Here is an 18,992-nt window from a genome sequence, read left to right on the forward strand (position 1 = left end):
GCTGCTCCTGCAACCAGTAATGAGCCAAATCCATTACAGCAACAGCAGCAGCAACAAGCGCGATGCAACACCATAAGCCAACCGTACCATACGTCCGAGTGTGCACGGTCTCCCATCTCTCTCCCCATATCCACCTATTCGCGATCTATACGTATGCCTATGCCACGCACGTACCTTGTCGTTAACAAGCACCTCTAACCAATGGCACTGGTTTGGTACCAATTATAGACCGCGAGTACATTCTATATAACTTTAGTAGTGTATAGAGAGCACCGAAGATGCGCCTATACCTTTTCTTATTGTTATTCTTCCTCCTCCCGTTAAAGTCTCTCGTCATCCCTGCGCTTCTTTTAAATCACATGACAAAAATCGCGGAAAACAATTTATTTAACTGATAGTTTTATTATATAAAAAATAAATTTAAAAAAACCGAGATAGTAAAAATCTTTCTTTCTCGCGGTCCGAATTCGTCGTCGGTGAATTATCGCCGAGGGGATGCCGAGGGTACTTCGCGTAGTCGCAAAGTGTCTCGCAAGGTCACAACACACACAGGACAACATCCCCGCCGTCGCCGTTTCCATCGTCGTCGCATTGCGGTCGAGACGGTGGCAGTCGGGTGCATGGCGCCATGCAATTGTCAATTAACATTTTTACCGCCGGGCGTAAGAAAACACGAAGCAACATACCACGAACCCGCGTCTACTCGGCATCAGGGATGAAATTAGACACATTAAAAGCGTACTCTTATATATACTGTATCTGTGTGTAATATTTTTAAATGTACACGGAATTTTTTTTTAGAATTTACTCTGAAAATCATGGTAATCGTGGGACAATATGGTATGGAAAGAATTTTATGAGAATTTCTCTGATTAATATCTATCACAATAAAATATAAAACATGTTTTATAAAACTGCATAGCAAAATTAACATATTTTATATTTTATTGTGATAGATATTATTTTTATTGTGATAAATATTAATCAGAGAAATTCTCATCAAATTCTTTTCATACCATATTGTCTCACGATTACCATGATTTTCAGGGTAAATTCTAAGAGAAAATGCTCTCTGTATAAAAATATATTTTGAAATATATACTGATGAATGTACTGCCAAAAAATAAACAAAGAAAAAAGAAAGAAAATATATGTATATCAAACATTTGTAAATAATTGCACCTTTCTTAGATACTTAAAAAATTACGTAATTTTTCGCTCGAGAAAACCAATATGCTTTGCCTTTGTTATGTAACATACATATACATTTCATCTCAATTAATTTTTCTCTTTCATACTGCTAATCGAACTACATTGGCCGATCAAGCACAGTCGAAAGAATCTCTGACGCAATATTTCTAGATTAATCAGTTTGGATTAAATGTCAATTCACGCTTTAACGCCGCGAATATCCCAATTATTTTTGCTTAATCGCGATATCAGTTGTCGACTATTTCGAGAGTATTTTTTGTAGTTTTTATTTATTTATGCATTATTGCAATAAAAAGATATATTCTGTTAATAAACAGAATTCTAACGACAAATTTTTAACTTTCCATAAAAGCAGTTTGCAATTTGCTAAGATTAGACACTATGTGCACACATTTAATTTTGCTTATTAAACGTAATTGCTTCTGGAATTTCATTAAGATATTGAAGATGATATTTGCCAATATCACCTGAAGCTATAAGCGAAACCAAGATAAGGAAAGTAAGTATCTACTACGGTGTGTATTCCTTATCCTTATCAAATCACCATGTTGTATATTAAAGACACTCGTTTTTTTACATAAAATAAGTTAACTTAATTTAATAACAGCTACAATTTTACACTAGATAAAGTTGCTATAGCTGTTTTACAAATTTAATATGTATCTTTGAAAAAAAAATGTATGTAGCAGTAATAGAACATTATAATACATTAATGAGCTTTAGAGAGCTTGGAAATTAATTAAGAGAGACAAGAAAGAAATAAAAATACATTTAACAAAACGCAAAATTATGCAATCAAGAAAACTTTGTACTGACTTTATCCACGTTTAGTAAATGCGAGCGAGATACAAAATGGTGATTTTTCTATTCGATCATATAACCGCAAAAAGCGATTCTTCGTATAATTTTCGTCTTCATCTATCTAAGATGCAGAATAAACGGCATTTACGAAATGCGAATGTCGGACAATTAGTTAATATCAAACTCCTTCATTATGCATAAGCAAGTCTTCAAATGATTAAAGAATCATAAAATTGCTAATCATCGCAATTTACGCTTTTTCTTCTCATTTTACGAAAGAAATATAAAAAGAATCAATTATAATAAACACTCACCCTATCTTGGTGATGAGCTTCCCGTGAACGTGTAGGTATGAAGTGACGAATCGTTTGTTCACCTAGAAAAAAAGAAGATTACATAAGTATCAAAGTATGAAAATAATAAAATATAATAAAAAATAAAATAAAATATTATTTTCATGAAATACTATAATATATTTCAATGATAATTTTAACATGTTAACAATATATCAAAATAATAATTTTATCAAACATAATAATATATGTATATCCAATATATATTGTTAGATAGTTATCAGTCATATGAGAAAATGTAAAAATTTATATAGAACGCGCGTACAAGAACTTTATAAGAATTTTATGAGAATTTTGCAGATAGTAATAGTGTATATTATTTGGACTAAAAGATATATTATATAGATGTAGCTGCTTTTGAAGACTGTTAGATAAGAACTGTTAGACAAGAAATCAACAACACAAACCTCGACACTTGTTAATTGCGATAACTCCTCCAAATCGCTCGTGTGGGACAACCTCGCCTCGTTGGCAGTGGCCGCGCTGGTTGTACGTCGCACTCGTCTACCGTCACCCGGATGAATCCACGTCTCTCTCCTAAGTCCACCACCAATAATGTTTGCACCTTCCTTTTCCTTCATCCTCGCCCGCTCTTTCGACTCCCTTTCTTCCTTCCGCTTACGTTCAATAGACTCGTACTAAGAATATTTCATTTATTAAGAGAATACCCTTTACCTCGCGTGATGAATTTAAAATGGATATAATGCATAACATAATTTGGCCTTTACGCAAATATTAACATATTATACATTTGCCGTTATATATATGCATATCTCTGTTATGTATGTACAAGTGTAAAATATGAGCACTGCGTAATGCTCAATCAAAGTATCCCGCAACCAAATTTCCACATTTCCATAAATAATATAACGATTTTAATTTGTTTTTAATTATTCCGAAATATTTGATGCAGTAAATTAAGGAATTGCGAGAGAATTGATTGATTTTCTACCAATTACTATTACAACTTTTGACATACTGAAAAATAGTATCATTAAAATAGGAAGATAGGGTAGCGGGATCCCTTAGTATAGAGAGCTAGTCATACAAACAGCGCCAATTGGACAGTATTTGTACTCTTCATTTGAACAAGTTCTCGCATCTATGAGAAGTGCATGTTAACGAAATGTGCAGAGCTGTTGCAAAGATAAGAAGTCTAATTTGGATTTACAGCGCAAAGCATTTCCAGAAACTTAAGAACGTATCTTACAAACAGGCAATTACAAAAATGCTTCAGGCATATCGTTAGCAGATAGTGTCCTTGTATAAGCTTGTTTGAAAGTACGAATAGTACCTGTCCTTTTTCTGTTACCCTGTTTTGTATGTTTTTTTTCTGTATAGTGTTCTAAACTTTTTATTAAAACTAACATTCGCGTGAACGATTACTACAGTATGTTAAAAAAATAGCTGAATATGTAAATATGTATTTAGCTATAATAGCAGATAATTTGCATGAATGATATTGACTATTTTAATTAATTTAAATTAATAGTTGTGTGAAAGGCATTAATTCGCCACATTTGCCAAGAAACAAAAGAATACAATGTAAAATTTTTAAGTGCAGGTGAATTAAAATATCAAGGCTCCAAAGCACACAAAATAGAAAATCTAAAAACAACTAGCAGTAAAATAAAAAAAAAATATAATAAAGCCTTGACCAAATAAATATATAATAAAAGAATATCATATCTAAAGCGTTCACACGAAGTGTATCAAAATTTACTTACATAATGTAGATACTGGCGGCAAAAGAAAATCAAAATATTAACGTTAGTATAAATACAAACGGTTTAACGATACGTTTAATAAATTTTCTTACCTTTTTCCTGTTTTCATCAAAGAGGGCTATTAAACTCTCCCTGGCAGAATGGAAAGGATTAGACGCCATAAGAGATCGCATGTAGTAATACACAGCATCCAATTTCCGTCTCTGAAAACGCGATAAAGCATTGAAAAATATACATACATTGAATTATGTTCATCGTAATAAATATTAATACGTACTGCATAATGCGCCAATAAAGCAAGCTGATTGTAAGGTCTGCCATTTTTAGGATTAATCTGCTGCGCTTTTAGATACCATCTGAACAGAAAAAGATTTTTATTCAGATTTAAAAATATTCTAAGCTATTAAAATTATTATATTACTATCACGAGATTATTATAAATACTTACTGTCTAGATTTTCCATAATTGCTTGTTTCATTTGCTTGTTCTTTGTATCTCGCTAAGTCACCCAAAAATAGGAATATCTTTTGGGCACTAACTAAGGCCAGTCCTAAGAGTCCGAGACCCTTAGGTAGACTCGATGACGCGAGAAACGTGTCCAACTTGAATTCATATGTAGTCTCAAGAGTAGTCAATAAACTTTCCAGATAAGTCGTACCCTCATCAATGATATTTAACATTATCTGCTTGTAACGTTCCCGTCCTTCCGAGTTCTCTTTGGGCATCGCTTTTCGTAGCATCTCGATCAGATTATAAAACAATATTTTCCAAAAGTGTTGCTCAACGTTTTCCGCCTGGCAGAATTTGATATCGGTCTCGAGCAAAATCTTCAAGCTCTGTTGAAGGAAGTGTCGTATGTACGAAACTCTATCCAAACGCGATGTAAAGCCACCGGAACTTATTATCCATTGTAGTTCCAGATCAGCACGTTCTATATCCAGAAGAAGGCAGTGATTTTTCGCTGAATGAAAACTAAACAGACAAAAAAATGTAACATGTTAATATAAGGGCATATGCATAATAATCTAACCTAAGAATCATATATATATATATATATATATATATATATGCATATTAAATAATTCATGTTATTTATTATTATATATATGTGCATATTAAATATCCATGTAATTTATTTTAACAATGATTTATTTACCTGGCTGAAAATGGTTCGTACCACGAAGGTCTCATATTTCCGATTTGATCATTCATGTATGGTGCTGGCATACCATCCAATTGGGTATTTTGAAAAGAATAATGTGACAATGTGACACCAACGTTAGACTGGAATACTGGAACACTCGAGATTTGCATGTCATTGTCCCTTAAACAGAAAATAAACCACTGTTAAATAATTCCTACTACTAATGGATTACAAGACAAATGTGTTACAAATTACAAGAAAAATCAGTTTTACCTTTGTACAACTCTACTTCCAGGTGAAGTGATAACGATAGGTTTATGCGGGTTATTTGGATCAAACAGAGTTCTTTGTTGTTGCTGCAGCTGCCCAGTTCCTTGTTGAGAAGCTGCGACCGTCTGATTGGGAGACGACTGATTAGCATCGTGAGGCAAGATCAAAACCCCTGGCTGAGCATTACTGTATCCTGTTGGAGATGAACGGTGTGCCGAGTTAGAATTCACACTCGGAAGAGAAGAGGTATGAGAGGAAACTTTAGGAGTTTGTCTGCCTTCATCAGATTCGCAAGTCGATATCTTCCTGCCTGTTCTCCAATCCTCGTCCAAGTATCTATCAGTTCTAAAATAAAATATTCGTTACATAATCTAAGGTTATTTTATACATAAATATATATATATAAAATAGATGTATATTATAGATTTTTGTGTAAAAAAATCGGAAAGCGCTCTAAGATAACATTAAAAATTACACTGACTCGTAATAATAATAATCTTTTAAAGTAGCAAATACCTGCGTCTGTGAAGATCATCGAAACTTCTGTAACTGCTGCCATAATTTCTGTCCTTACTTGATTCTCGGCTTCGTTGAATAATACTACGCCTTCTGTGATCGAATCGCCTACTGTTACTGTTACTGTTGTTGTTATTGTTATTATTCTTTTGATTAACGTTAGAATTATCGTTCTCTCTGTTCTGTTGATTCTTTTGTCGTTCGTGACTGTTGCCTCGCCCTTTGTCACTGCTACTGCCATTTGAAAATTTTCAAGAATAACCTCTCAGAAATTCTTTGAGATATATATCTATATATTTGTATTCACTTTTATACGATAAAAACTGAATAATTTTGGCAATATCGGCCGAGACGAGTGAAAATTCTTGGAACACAAGTACTACGTGCAAAGATTCGAAATTACCGTTACGCGCTTGCGCACTCGAGTATCTCAAGCGGTACGACCGCGCATGCGCATGTCATCACGTGACCTCTTACGAAAATAGCATATTTTCTCGCGGAAAACGGAAAAAAAAAAATATCGAAAATAAAAGAATTACGCGAGAAATACATTTATCTGGGTTCTTTGCAACCTTTATACTGTCTTTAAATGCAAAAAAAGGACAAGCAGATAAAAAGCTAACGTAGTAGTCATGCTTACCAGTCAGCATCGCGATGTTTATCACGTTTTTTTTTTCTACGTCGCTTGTAACTCTCGCTTACGGCCTGACTTCGCGGCATACTTGCGCTCTCGCGTATACTTAAGACGGAGGAACTGCGGCTCAAATATTCCTGTTCCAACTTTTCGTTCAATTCAACTTCCTCACTCCAATCCTAATTGAAACACATTAGTTTTATACTAGTTTGTACTTATCCAAAGAATACTTCGAGCATCGAATTTCTTAATTTATGTACTTACAAACGTTTCAGATGCGGTAACAGACGATGGATTAAATGATTCGCTTTTCATGGAATTAAGATGCGTGTTTTGTTGATTGCTCTGTTTGTCTAGGCTCGAATTGTGCTCGTACGTGTTACTGGTTGTTCTTTGCCTTGAAAGAAAATGAATCGAATTATTAAGCGCGTACAAAAAATATAAAGAAAAAGAAAAGAACTATTGCTTAAATATTTGATTACATATTGCTAGTGCGATTGTTGACCGGTGATGCTGCACCTCTGCGATGAATCTCAGGTGACCTGTGGCCTCTATTGGAATTGGATTGCGAAGTTGCCGGCGATGCAGATGACGGTGGTGGCATCATTGCACTGTCGGCGCGACTTAAGCTCTCCATACTGGTATACATAGTGCTGTTACTACCACGGCGATCATAAGACCTGTCATTTACAAATTTTATGTTTCAATGTAATTTTTTACATGTTTTTAAGATTATTCAATTTATTCAAATTTAATTAAAATTAATTAAAATTTTAAATTTAATTAAAATTAAATATTCAAATAAAAAATCAGATATAAATATATTTGTACCGATTCATATATTCTTGGCTAGGAGTATGAGATCTGGAACTCGGCGCTGAATATTGTTCAGGAGTGACAGGTCTGAAGTTGCTTGCTGTACTTTCCAATTCCTCTGGTCTGAGTCTACCTCTTCCTCTGCTTCGCACTGGTACAGTGTTAGCCCAATTAGGTTGCGATGATAATGATCCAGATGGTGGCAAGTTTTGCATTGTTTGCGAATGCTGTATTGTTGATGGATAATTATAACCAGATGAAGCCTGCTAACAATTCATATTGCGTTTTATATATGATCTTACTTCAATCATTATTTTATATAAGTAAATGTGTATAAGTATATAAAAAATTATATAATTAGCATCGAACAAATTTTTACCTGAAATGTAACGCTGCTACCATTCCAGGAATTCTCTGCGGATGTTCCTGGATTGTTGCTAGGTAACGCGTATCCATTATCAATGAGATATTTCTTTTGCAACCGTGGTGGCAGAAGTTCCAATTTCATATTTTTCGGCAAACTGTCTTTCGCATTATTGCGTCTGCCAGAGGGTGGTTTGCCTTGAAATTTATCTGAATGTCCAATAGGTTCCACACTGCGCGTATCTCTCGTACGATTAAAATCATTCTGATTCGTCATAGATAGAGGTTCAGAACCCTAATAACATAGAAAAGAATTTTTTTTTAATTATACAAATTGTGCATATTATGATCGACAATTATTATTATAGGTTAACTTATTTTTAATTTACAAACCTGTCTGACTTCGCGTAGATTATCCTTTCGATTCGCACAGTTTCTAGCGGATACCGGCGATTCGATTCGCCAACGTTCCTCGTTTTCATTGACATGACGATGTCGACGATTGCCTGAATATCGTTTACTGTTGTCATCTCTGCCCCTGCCTTCGCTGCCATTGTCTCGTACATTGTGACTGCTCGCGCGATTACGATCACTTCTGTGACTACGGTTGGAATGGGAATCACGATCATCGCTCTCCTCCCTCTCTCGTTCCCATGTAGTATGGCTGGGAGATCTAAAAAAAATTTAATAGCTAATGTTAGAATGATGTAATGGATATTGTGTCATCGCATTATTATCCCATGTTAGAGATTATTTTTTTTATCGTGATCTTTTTGCTCACATCTTGACAATCATTAAGACAAATGCAACTGTTTTACCTATTATTAGTTCCATCCTGTTCAGCCAATGCTTCCTTCACTTTTTTTGGTACATATAGCAATTGCTCAGGTTTCCTATTTTTCTTCTTTGAATCATTGCCTCCTGCACCTGCACTGATATTATGTCCAGTACTTTGTGCTGGCTCACTGTTGTTGCTATTTCTGTAGTCGATATGGGTATTGCCTAATTTTTCAGTTACATTGTCGATTTGTGACAGAGGTGGACTATCCTGTGCTTGATTAGATCTATTGAGTTGTGACTGTCTCAAACGATACTGGACGGAGGTTGATCTGGATTTTTCTTGCGAGCCATTTTCGTTGTCATATTCATCGGCAGCATTGCCAGATCTGCCTGATTTACGTAAAGGGCCACTTCCTGGTCTATATAAGGCCTGAGGTGCTCTATTTCCTCCGCCGCGCATTCCCATCAATCTATCTTTCTCCAATTTAGAACTCAAGTCTGAAAATTATTTAAATTATTAAAATTATTAATTTATAATATTATTAGTTAATGTGTAAAAATATTGTTTTAAAGTTTCCACACAATCACAAATATTTTATTTAAATACGTCTCTCACAATTGTCATTTTATCGTCCACACATATGTATAAATCAATGATGAAAACATTTCAATAAAGATATTTATAAATTAGAAACAATTTTCTAATAAATTAACATATATTAGACAATGCTTGTAAACTATGAGATTTTTTTCTATTATACTATTTGTTTCATTTTTATATAGTACAATAATATAAATAATACAGTGCACAAAGAAATGAAGCAATACATTCTTCGTGTAATATATATGGAAACTTAATATTACATACAATATTGTATGCACAGATCAAAATGTTTACACACACAAGAGAGGATAAAGAAAAATCTGATAAACACGTTTGATGTATCTCTCTATGGGAGTTTCATATCTAAAATTATCCCTCTGGATGTATAAGTAACAAGAAAATTAGATAATTTAAAATATCTATTTTTTAAATAAAAATATATCAAAATCGTTTATGTTGACACTCTCTTGACAGCGCTGGAATTTATTAGGGAGACCGTTCGCCTTTGAAAGTGGACTCTGTCCCGAGACGATTATGCAATATCGTTGATATATTTTTAATTTACTTCGTTAGACAAAGCCAATTGTGATCGCCGGATTCAATCGCTGCGTCGCCGAACGCCATAAAATAACGCGACATCGCGAGTGCCCGCCGTACTTATATAGGTTAGCTTGTTTAGTGAGGTTAATTTTGCACATCGGTCCGCCCGGGTCTTGCGAGAGGGGTGACGAATTCGGTCCTAAGTCGGGCGCAGAAAAGCATCAGCAACGACACGACGAGCTCGTTTAGTCGCGATCGCGAGGATAATCAAGTTCTCGTTAAAATACCTTGTGAAAAGCCTCCCCACTTTCTGCGTCCTTTGTCGCGGTTCGCCATATTGAAATGCAGTCGCGTGAAATTGTATCAAGAATTTTCTACCGCACTTCACCGACGAGGCACGTGAAAGAGGAGAGATGTCGCGTTACATTTTCCACGATTATCGTCGTCGAAATATATAAAAAATATATATAATTCTGCTATTAACTCAGGCGAAAGATGATTAGGAAAATATATTTCGCGAAAAAGCATGCATTAGAAGAATATATTGAAACGAAACTTTATTATATATCTGAGGATAATGTAGGATTATCCACTGGAATGATTTATCGACATGGATACTTGGCATCTTAGTTGCATCTAAAACCGATAGGGGAACGAAAAGGAAAAGGCATGACTTCTCTTCTTTTTTTGTCTGTGGTTATGTCGTTTCAACTTTCAACATTGAATTGATTACGATTTTTAGAAATATATTATCTGAGAGACCGACTGTGTGAACATGATAATTGCTACGGGATTTATATGATTTATATAATTATATATATGTAATTTAAATTATATATATATATATATATATATATACGATTTTTGTAATCTCTAGAATGTATTATAGTACTGTGTGAAGCAATTATTTTCTTTACTTTCCGGGACCAAGATGCCAGAACGAATGGAAATCGGTAATCGTAAATTTTTATTTCTTCAATATAATTCCCATCCATTGTTTCATAATTTTGTAACATGCAAAAATATATTATTTATATTTTCGCTATGTAACATAACCTGACAACCGAATAATAATTACATAAATACAACTCTCTTGGTTGACGGCACATTAATACCCAAAAAAAAAAATAATAATAATAATAATTACATAAAATAGTAATTAAATTTTTTTTAAATCTTTTAGGTGTCATCCCGAATAATTTGAGACATGAGGAAACTATAGTTCAAATAACAGAATCTCTGGACAACCTGAGTGATGCTGTCTCATATATATTTGATTGTATAGACAAGAGGCTTTCAGAAAATACACAAAGGTATATAAAAGAAAAAACTTATTAGTTTCTTGGCTATTATACTAACTGCTGTACATAATTATTTATTAACTATGATTACTATAAATATGATCAAACATTGTTATCTTGATCATATGATTATCACATATTTTATTAAATATAATTTAATTACAGCATTTTTTAAATTTAAATGGCAAAATTTTTAAATTTTGTGTAAAATTTATTTTTGCAGATTAACCAACATTAAAGAAAGAGCAAGAAAATTGGAAGACAGATTGCACTATTTACAGACTAATTTAAACTTGAAAGCAGTAAAAATGTACTCCGCTGCTAAATATCCAGCTAATCATACTTATAAGGAGTATCAAATGACTATACCTCCGCAGCGCAAACATGCGCCTATCATACCAAACGCTTATAAATGTTCTGTGCCTATAAAAGATATTTCCGAAACGTATTTATCTTCTAATTGTAAGACAGAAGACGGTCAGTACGCCGCGAATGTCAATCTCCAAGAGAAACTTCAATTTTACCACGTACGATCAAAGGCTAGCAAAAAAGATAACCTTGAAGATAATGAGGAGCCATTGCCGCCACAATTATCTTCAGTTAGCGCCCTCCTACTGTTTGATAGCATGGATAGTCCTTACGAAAAAACACCCACGAGGTCATCGCGTCAATCTACTGACAAGAAGCAAATTGAAGACGCACCGGATTCAATTTTACAACCGTGGCTCTCGTCAGATATGGACGCGTCTTCCAGCTATTTATATACACCAACTCTCGGAGAGGTCAGATTTTTCACATAATACATTAATTTAATTTTAAACTTACAATTTTCAAATTTATTATAAAAATTTTCATACACTTCCAGGTTCCTCAGATAAATGTACCGCTGACACTCCCAGATTTACCGGGCATTGTGGACGATGAGAAATTCGTCCTCGATCTTAATTCCCAAAGTCCTATCGGGCCGTCATCAGCAGTCACGACGCCTACCGTTCGCTTGGATCTACCGACACCGATCAGCGACGAAAAAGACTCCGGGTCGAAGATGGAGGATAACGTTCCACACTTGCCCGTTCTGACTGTGCCTACAACCGTGACAACTGCGCTGCAGGAACCTGCGCCACCACCTCCTCCACCTCCTGCGTTTACCGTAAATGCAAATAATGCTGCGAACAATGAAAAAACTAGTTTCCAACAAGTTGTGACACCTCCGCCACCTCCTCCACCACCGCCGCCTCCGCCACCGCCGCCACCAGCTACAGACTCGACTGTGTCTGCGTCGAACAACAATGCGGAGAAACAAAAGAAGCCAGCGAGTCGTCCATCAGCGAAAGTTGTGACGGATGATCGTTCCAATTTGATGGCGGCGATTCGAGACGCTGGCGGGATAGGTAGAGCGAAATTGAGGCCTACTGCATCGGATGCGAAGAAGCACGATCGATGGTCCTCGGCATCGGTCGGGGGAGATCTAATGGCAGATTTGCACGCGAAATTAACTCTGAGGCGCAAAGGTATCGCCGGCTCCACGGTGGGCGCTCTGGAAAGAATGTCCAGTCTGATACCACCGCCTCCAAAACCGAGTGAAGCGTCCGCGTCGGACAGAAATTCCGCCGCCAGTGAATACGACTCTCAACCTGACACGGATGATTGGGAAGAGTGATTATTACTGTTGCGGTGATTAATTCGAGCGTACTGTTGAAAAATTACTGTAATATATTGAACAATTATCTGGACAAAAGGCTTAAACTATCAGTATTCGCGTGTGTAAAGACTCAGGGGAAATTTTATTCGATAATAGATTGAAACAGGCGGATAATCGATCAATACAAATCCAGGTATAGTACTTTTTTTTATTCAACAGATATGAAAACTATTTGGTTTTAATTTTATCCGATGCGGCAGTTAATTATATTTTTTTCTATGATTAATTCGTACACCAATTTACGTTGAAAAAATTTGATCTTGATTATGTTATAATTAACATAGTGTATGGGCAGAAAGACACTATACGCGCGATAATTATATTTACAAATGAGCAAATTATCTTTTTATAGGGAGAATAGAACATTTCTGATAAGAATATAAATGTTTATAACAGAATAGAAAACTTTATTTTATACATCAATAGTTTTTTAGAAAAATTTATTTATTTATCTACAATTATATATATAATATATTGGATTTATTTGTTATATATGTATTGTGCAATCTTCCTCAGAGAAAAATCTTGTACATAAAGTATATTACAGAATTATGATAATTATAATCCCGATTGTATATTTTCTCATATGCATATTATAGTGTACAATACACATTCGTAACTAATGCATATATATATATGTATATATATACACGCATACTGTTACGTTAATAAAGTTTTATATTCAAACTGTATATAATACATAATACATTTATAATATCAATATAAAGATTTGCACATATATATATCATTGATTATTGAACAGTCTTTCCACAAGGAATTATGATAATAATTCCTGATACGTACAAAATATATGCGTTTTTTAAATTTTATATATATTTAAAACTTCATATAAATTACAAGATTATATATACAAATATATTCCCTGTGATATCATACTTTCATTTGTTTATATTTAATTCTCTATATGTCAAAATCAGATTTATAAAAAGCTTGTTACTTCTATTCTCCTATGCAAAGACTATCTTATATTTCCTGCAGTTTTCACATTATACATATATAGCCCGTTCCTGAGATTTATTTTGAGATATCTGCGAGACAGGGATAAAAAAAGATTGTGTAATTTTTTTGTCGCGATAAAATTAATCGTTTTACAACCACTTAATATGAATCGCAGCGTTTAGCAAAAGGGACAATTGATATCAAGAAAGGCAGGATGTTTTCCTAAAGTTTCAGTTACGTCATGTGCGACTCCAGTTATAAACCTGGCGCGAGCCAGTTCAAAAATTTCATGCAAACTTCGAAACCCATGAAACAAGCTGCGTTTGCAGGGAAAGCTCGCAACATAACAGGTACAACACCTTTATAAAGCGCTATTGGTCCCTCGTTTTTCATCAATTTGACAAATACTTCGCGTATCCCGTTCTTGTATGTACCCTCTGGTGCTGCATTAGAAAATGTGATATATAATTTAGTGAGTTTTATATTATGTTTTTATATCAGTTAATTGCCTCGCTGGAAATCCAGTTCAATTAAAATGAAAAATAAATTCCAAAATGAAAAAAAGAGAACACATCCTTGTTGTTACATTGAAGTATATACATACCAGTTTGCAGACGGCTCTTCAAGATATCAGGTGGCATCCCTACCAACCAGTTTGCAATGCCTGCAAAACCACCAGCTACTATGGTGGCCGATAAACTAAGCTGTCCTCCAACAGGAGTGAATTGTTCCTTTAGATATTCGTACGTCATAAAGTACATTCCACTGGCTGGGATATCTGAAAGAAATATATGCATAAATTAGTGATCGCTTGAGTATTCTTATTCCAGAGGCTGAAGATGGCACGTAAACATGCACAATTAATAATAGCGAGTGTGGGCTGGCAGATAGAAAGCATCCTGTTTGATAGGAAGCATCGAGGAATATAGATAACACAGTTAACAAAATCCAGTTTCCTTCAGACCAGCGTGCTGTTTCTAAGTATCGTGCTTCGTTTCAAAATCAAAGTTCGTAAAGTGAGACAACATGACATTCATTCTATTATTTCTCGTCGTCTTATCTTTGGTATATATAAATTTTGATACTTTGTTGCGCGTTTATATTAAATTACTATGCTTTGTTATACTATATATAATCCAACTTCACTTTCCATATAATTTCTCTCGCACAAATATTGCAACATTTAATATAAAATCTCAATATATCAGATGGAAACAAATTTGTTTCAGATTAAATATAGATATTAGATTATAAAATAAATAAAAAATTATAAAATAATTAATTTCGAATATATATATCCCATAGTAATCTATTAAATTAATCTCCAAATTACATTGCGCTCAGGATCAGTATACAGGACAAATGATCGATATCGGTGGTGTGTGGGAGATAAGATGCCCGCAGGAATGTACTTGCGAGATCCAAAAGTTCTCTGATCTGCCTCTACACCAGTGGACTGATGCTAACAGAGATAAGGATCAGGTACGAACGAATCGAATAGATATTACTGCTCATTAATTATTAGTTTTCATAATTCAATCCGTTTTTGTTCAACAGACTGTATCTTCCGATGATATCGATTTTAATATGAATGATGATGACCATTCTATGACCCATGAATTAATGAAAATAGCAACGTGCGTGATTGTTGAAAACCCTGACGAACTAATGGCTAAACTTCCTTCAGACATACAGGTCACATATATCGTATATATAATATATCATACGATTTTATATATATATTTATACATATACATATCTTGTATTAATTTCTTTTGGATTCTTTTAGATTCTGACATTACTTGAATCGGGCAATGGAGACGCTGATATTCTTCTGCAAGCTACTACATTTCAACGCTTCACCGAGTTGATATCGCTAGATGTTCAAGGAATAGATTACAGCGATCCTTCCATAAAGGAGACGAATAATTACAGAGAAAAGGGCGGTATTCGTCTCTCATCCGATGCTATGTATCCTCTAGGGCCTACTCTGCTGTATTTAAATCTGGAACGGATTAAACTATCAAATTTAAATCTGCCGAATAAGAACAAGGCGAATTTAGTGATCAAGCCGATGAGTTCTCAGGAAACCGAAACGATTGATGACAATCGAGCGACCGTAAGCAATATCAGCCAGCACAAAGGACATAGACTCATCTTTCTGAGTCAGCAGAATAGCGACGACAAGGAGATATTGCCGTACGATCTTTATAAGCAAGAATTGGAGGGCTATAGAGAAAATGTCGAGCTGTTCGCTGCGCTCGGTGCGCTAACGCATCTAAGGGTGTACGATTGCGCCCTGAAAGATATATCCTGGCACATGTTCGACGGCCTCAACAGCCTGCTTTATCTCTCGCTGGAGAAGAATAGTTTAAAGTTCATACCAGAATTTTGCTTCTACGGTACGCCGAACCTGAGATCGTTGTCGCTGGCGAGCAACGAATTACTGACCCTGAAGAGCGTAGACTTGGCAGGGTTGCTTATACTGGAACATTTGGACTTGCGACAAAATAACTTGACGTTTCTGTCGGAACTATCATTTCCACCTTTCCCGGCGCTTACGAGCGCTGATTTTACAGAAAATCCTCTGGATTCCATTTTTCCAAGGTAATATTTTCTTCTTGACGATTAAATCCAAACGAAATAATGTATTTGATCTATTTTAGCACTTTTGAGATTATGAATACGACGATAAAATTGTATCTCGGAGGCACGATGGCAAAATTAAAACTGCAAAAGAATTCATTACTCGGTCTACGTCAAGCTGAGATATTACATATGTATAATTTGGAGATACCCGTGTTAGAACGTTTCATACTACAAGGCCTGCCGGCGTTGACGCACTTAAAAATGCGAGGAAACGTCACGAATATCGATTTCGATGCGTTCGTCGATCTTGCCAATCTGTTGGATTTGGATCTAAGTCACTGTCACATTCGGAGAATTTCCATGGATGCCTTCTACGGTTTAGAAAAAGTTCGAAGAATCGACTTATCGAGAAACGATCTTGAATCCATACCGCCTGGTTTATTCGTCGTTCAACAACAGAGGGAACTGAAAGAAATTATACTTACAGGCAACAAATTAACTTCGCTACCTTTGGATTTTTTTAAAAGTCTGAGATTGCCAAATAAACAAATACAGATACAAAATATAAGATTAGATGACAATCCTTGGGATTGCTCATGCATCATGATCAATTGGAATCCTCATCTAGTAATTATCATTTTATCTGATTTCTATCGAATCGTTTATAATGCTTTTGTTAATAGAGACTAAATGCGAATTATTAATAATTTTACGCGATGCAGGTGAACAGAAATAAGGAGACAGCTCCGCGATGTTCGACGCCGAAGCGGTTGCAGAATTGGGGAGTTTTTTACGCACTGCGCAAAGGTGGGTTACAATGCAGAAACCCGAAGAAACGATACCTTCAAAAGTTCTTGAAGACAAGAGGACAAGACTTCGAAGAGCATAACAACATCAGTTAGTCAATATTGAATTTTTTGCAAATTGTGTGTATAAATTTGATAAATGCAGAATTGAAAAATACATTATAAATTTTTCTAATATATCAATTTCTAAAAATGTATTTAATTCTTTATCTTAGAATAAATAATAGCGAGTATGTAATAAGTTTATGCAAGAAAATTTGCTTCTTAGCTTAATATAAATTTCTACTCGTGATATATAGAAATATAAAATCTTTTAAAATATAAAATCTTTTGAAATATAAAAATTAAATATATGATAAATATAAAATATATGAAAAATGATAAAATAAAATATGATAAGTATAAAAATATATAACAAATAGCAGTACAAGTTTTTGTGTGCAAGAAATAAGAATAAGATTGCAAGTCATACCTCTTAAAAGTGTAGCACAGGTGCCTTTGTAAATACTTCTAATACCCCCTTCTCGATACAGTTGCTTCGCGCAATCCAGTGGTCCACTGTACTTTGGTTTCGCATCCCCGTGTTGTATTTGCAGCAAACATTTAATACGTTCGCCCGGGGCCATTATAGCAGTCGTAAATATGCCGCTAAAAGCACCAGCATAAAACCATTGCAACATCGTGAGTTTTTCATCCGGGACACTCTGTTGCAGCTTCTTCCCGATGCTATATCCGAAGAAACTTATCGCAAATATTGGAGCAACGCCGGATAAAGGTGCACCCATACCTAAATACAAGAGAAATATTAATTCATCGTCTTTTCCTCTCGTAAAAAAAATATACAAGTTTCTATTAAATTATAAAAACGTAAAAGTATAAATGTCAAATTATTCTTGCGTAATTATTAAAGATTCATTTTATATACATGTTACTTATGTATCTCGTGTTATATAATATGAAAGAATTTTGTAAGAACATTTTTTTTTGCGCTACATGTAAAGCTATTTTACAATTGTTTCAAAGTGCTGTATGAGTTTTATTTTTAATATATCTTTATAATATATACAATTATCTTTGATATTTCAAAAAAGCATTATATAAGCATTTATATATGGGACAATTTTTGTACGCATATATAAGCATTATAATATGGGACAATTTTTGTTCACAACACAGCGCAAATATAAATACCCTTGTATAAGCCACGTATTCCTTCTTTAGTAACTGTCTTCTTAGCACAGTCCCATGTACCTGAGTAGAGAGGCAATTGATTAGGGCCTGGTACTGGCATTGTCTGAAGACGTACCTGTAGTATAATAATTTCCCTTTTAGATACAGAATAATTGCAGGAAGCAAATTTGTGTCACGTAGACTATAAATAAAGTAATTGACAGATAAAGACACGTGAGTGTCAATTGATGAAACTTGATTCTTTATCAAACTAATATAAACATGTATATAACCTCACCTTTATGGTGTCCAGAGGATGGCCGGCTACGACGGTGCATACTCCGCCAAATCCACCGCTCAAGAAATACTTAATAGGGCTAACGCTGTCCGACATGATTGCTATATTACAGCTGACTCGGGAACACTCGGAATATCAACTAAGAAACGCTAATTCTAAAACTCATCCAACGAGCCACGAGGAGGGTCAAAGTACATCAATCAAGAGTCAATTGGCCCTTGATTAACCCTCGACGTATCCGGACGATAAGTTTCCATTTGGACAATTAATCTACCTCGTGATGTTTTTCACCATGTTTCGTACAATTTATTATATACAGGCGGTGACATTTCAATATTTTCGTGCAAACCTTTCACGAATAAATACATCCATTCAAATCGGCGAACATCCTCTTTATCGCAAACA

At 34.8% G+C, this 18,992-nt stretch overlaps 3 protein-coding genes across 9 annotated transcripts in view; 1 reads left to right on the top strand and 2 right to left on the bottom strand.

The window, feature by feature from the left end:
- Positions 1-10,244, bottom strand: part of LOC145943087 (telomerase-binding protein EST1A) — an 87,423-nt gene extending 77,179 nt beyond the window's left edge. Inside the window, exons 1-16 of one of the 5 annotated variants that reach the window (XM_083050418.1) lie at positions 10,049-10,244; positions 8,656-9,115; positions 8,231-8,510; positions 7,854-8,132; positions 7,490-7,740; positions 7,141-7,338; positions 6,923-7,055; positions 6,665-6,837; positions 6,025-6,255; positions 5,512-5,853; positions 5,251-5,418; positions 4,542-5,066; positions 4,371-4,449; positions 4,186-4,296; positions 2,774-3,004; positions 2,328-2,389 (exon numbers count right to left, since the gene is read on the bottom strand). In XM_083050418.1, the coding sequence (XP_082906544.1) occupies positions 2,328-2,389; positions 2,774-3,004; positions 4,186-4,296; positions 4,371-4,449; positions 4,542-5,066; positions 5,251-5,418; positions 5,512-5,853; positions 6,025-6,255; positions 6,665-6,837; positions 6,923-7,055; positions 7,141-7,338; positions 7,490-7,740; positions 7,854-8,132; positions 8,231-8,510; positions 8,656-9,115; positions 10,049-10,097 (3,572 nt within the window). In that variant the 5' untranslated portion in view covers positions 10,098-10,244. Of the gene's footprint in view, positions 1-2,327; positions 2,390-2,773; positions 3,005-4,185; positions 4,297-4,370; positions 4,450-4,541; positions 5,067-5,250; positions 5,419-5,511; positions 5,854-6,024; positions 6,259-6,664; positions 6,838-6,922; positions 7,056-7,140; positions 7,339-7,489; positions 7,741-7,853; positions 8,133-8,230; positions 8,511-8,655; positions 9,116-9,485; positions 9,656-9,786; positions 9,866-10,048 lie in introns of those variants that run through there. The other 4 variants (XM_083050417.1, XM_083050416.1, XM_083050419.1 and 1 more) reach the window with 4 other exon arrangements.
- Positions 10,245-10,300: 56 nt separating this feature from the next.
- Positions 10,301-13,137, top strand: LOC145943091 (WASH complex subunit 1). Its single transcript, XM_083050424.1, has 5 exons — positions 10,301-10,428; positions 10,504-10,714; positions 10,945-11,074; positions 11,286-11,844; positions 11,928-13,137. The coding sequence occupies exons 2-5, from the start codon at positions 10,693-10,695 to the stop codon at positions 12,720-12,722; spliced, it is 1,506 nt and encodes a 501-aa protein (XP_082906550.1). The 5' UTR covers positions 10,301-10,428; positions 10,504-10,692; the 3' UTR covers positions 12,723-13,137.
- Positions 13,138-13,639: 502 nt separating this feature from the next.
- Positions 13,640-18,986, bottom strand: Colt (carnitine/acylcarnitine carrier protein colt, mitochondrial). 3 transcript variants are annotated; one of them, XM_083050425.1, is made up of 5 exons: positions 18,588-18,966; positions 18,311-18,425; positions 17,592-17,906; positions 14,329-14,502; positions 13,640-14,167 (listed from the first exon to the last, which is right to left on the bottom strand). In XM_083050425.1, the coding sequence occupies exons 1-5, from the start codon at positions 18,681-18,683 to the stop codon at positions 13,980-13,982; spliced, it is 888 nt and encodes a 295-aa protein (XP_082906551.1). In that variant the 5' UTR covers positions 18,684-18,966; the 3' UTR covers positions 13,640-13,979. The 3 variants fall into 3 exon arrangements, 2 of the variants coding, with proteins under 2 accessions (XP_082906551.1, XP_082906552.1); XR_014426478.1 differs by lacking the exon at positions 13,640-14,167 and adding an exon at positions 15,527-16,778 and having other exon boundaries at positions 14,390-14,502; positions 18,588-18,986; XM_083050426.1 differs by lacking the exons at positions 13,640-14,167; positions 14,329-14,502 and adding an exon at positions 15,487-16,778 and having other exon boundaries at positions 18,588-18,986.
- Between the last annotated feature and the right edge of the window lie 6 nt (positions 18,987-18,992).

Source organism: Prenolepis imparis, unplaced genomic scaffold (genome assembly GCF_030444845.1).
Source record: "Prenolepis imparis isolate NDT839.2.m4 unplaced genomic scaffold, iyPreImpa1.0 SCAF_11, whole genome shotgun sequence".
In the NCBI taxonomy this organism is placed as follows: domain Eukaryota; kingdom Metazoa; phylum Arthropoda; class Insecta; order Hymenoptera; family Formicidae; genus Prenolepis; species Prenolepis imparis.

Coding starts and splice junctions, on each gene's coding strand:
- LOC145943091 (XM_083050424.1), top strand. CDS start 10,693: ATGCCAGAACGAATGGAAATCG. Junction 10,715..10,944: donor GCCAGAACGAATGGAAATCG/GTAATCGTAAAT, acceptor TAAATCTTTTAG/GTGTCATCCCGAATAATTTG. Junction 11,075..11,285: donor CTTTCAGAAAATACACAAAG/GTATATAAAAGA, acceptor TTATTTTTGCAG/ATTAACCAACATTAAAGAAA.
- Colt (XM_083050425.1), bottom strand. CDS start 18,683: ATGTCGGACAGCGTTAGCCCTATTAAGTATTTCTTGAGCGGTGGATTT. Junction 14,503..17,591: donor CTGTGCTACACTTTTAAGAG/GTATGACTTGCA, acceptor TATTTCTTTCAG/ATATCCCAGCCAGTGGAATG. Junction 14,168..14,328: donor GAAGAGCCGTCTGCAAACTG/GTATGTATATAC, acceptor TTTCTAATGCAG/CACCAGAGGGTACATACAAG.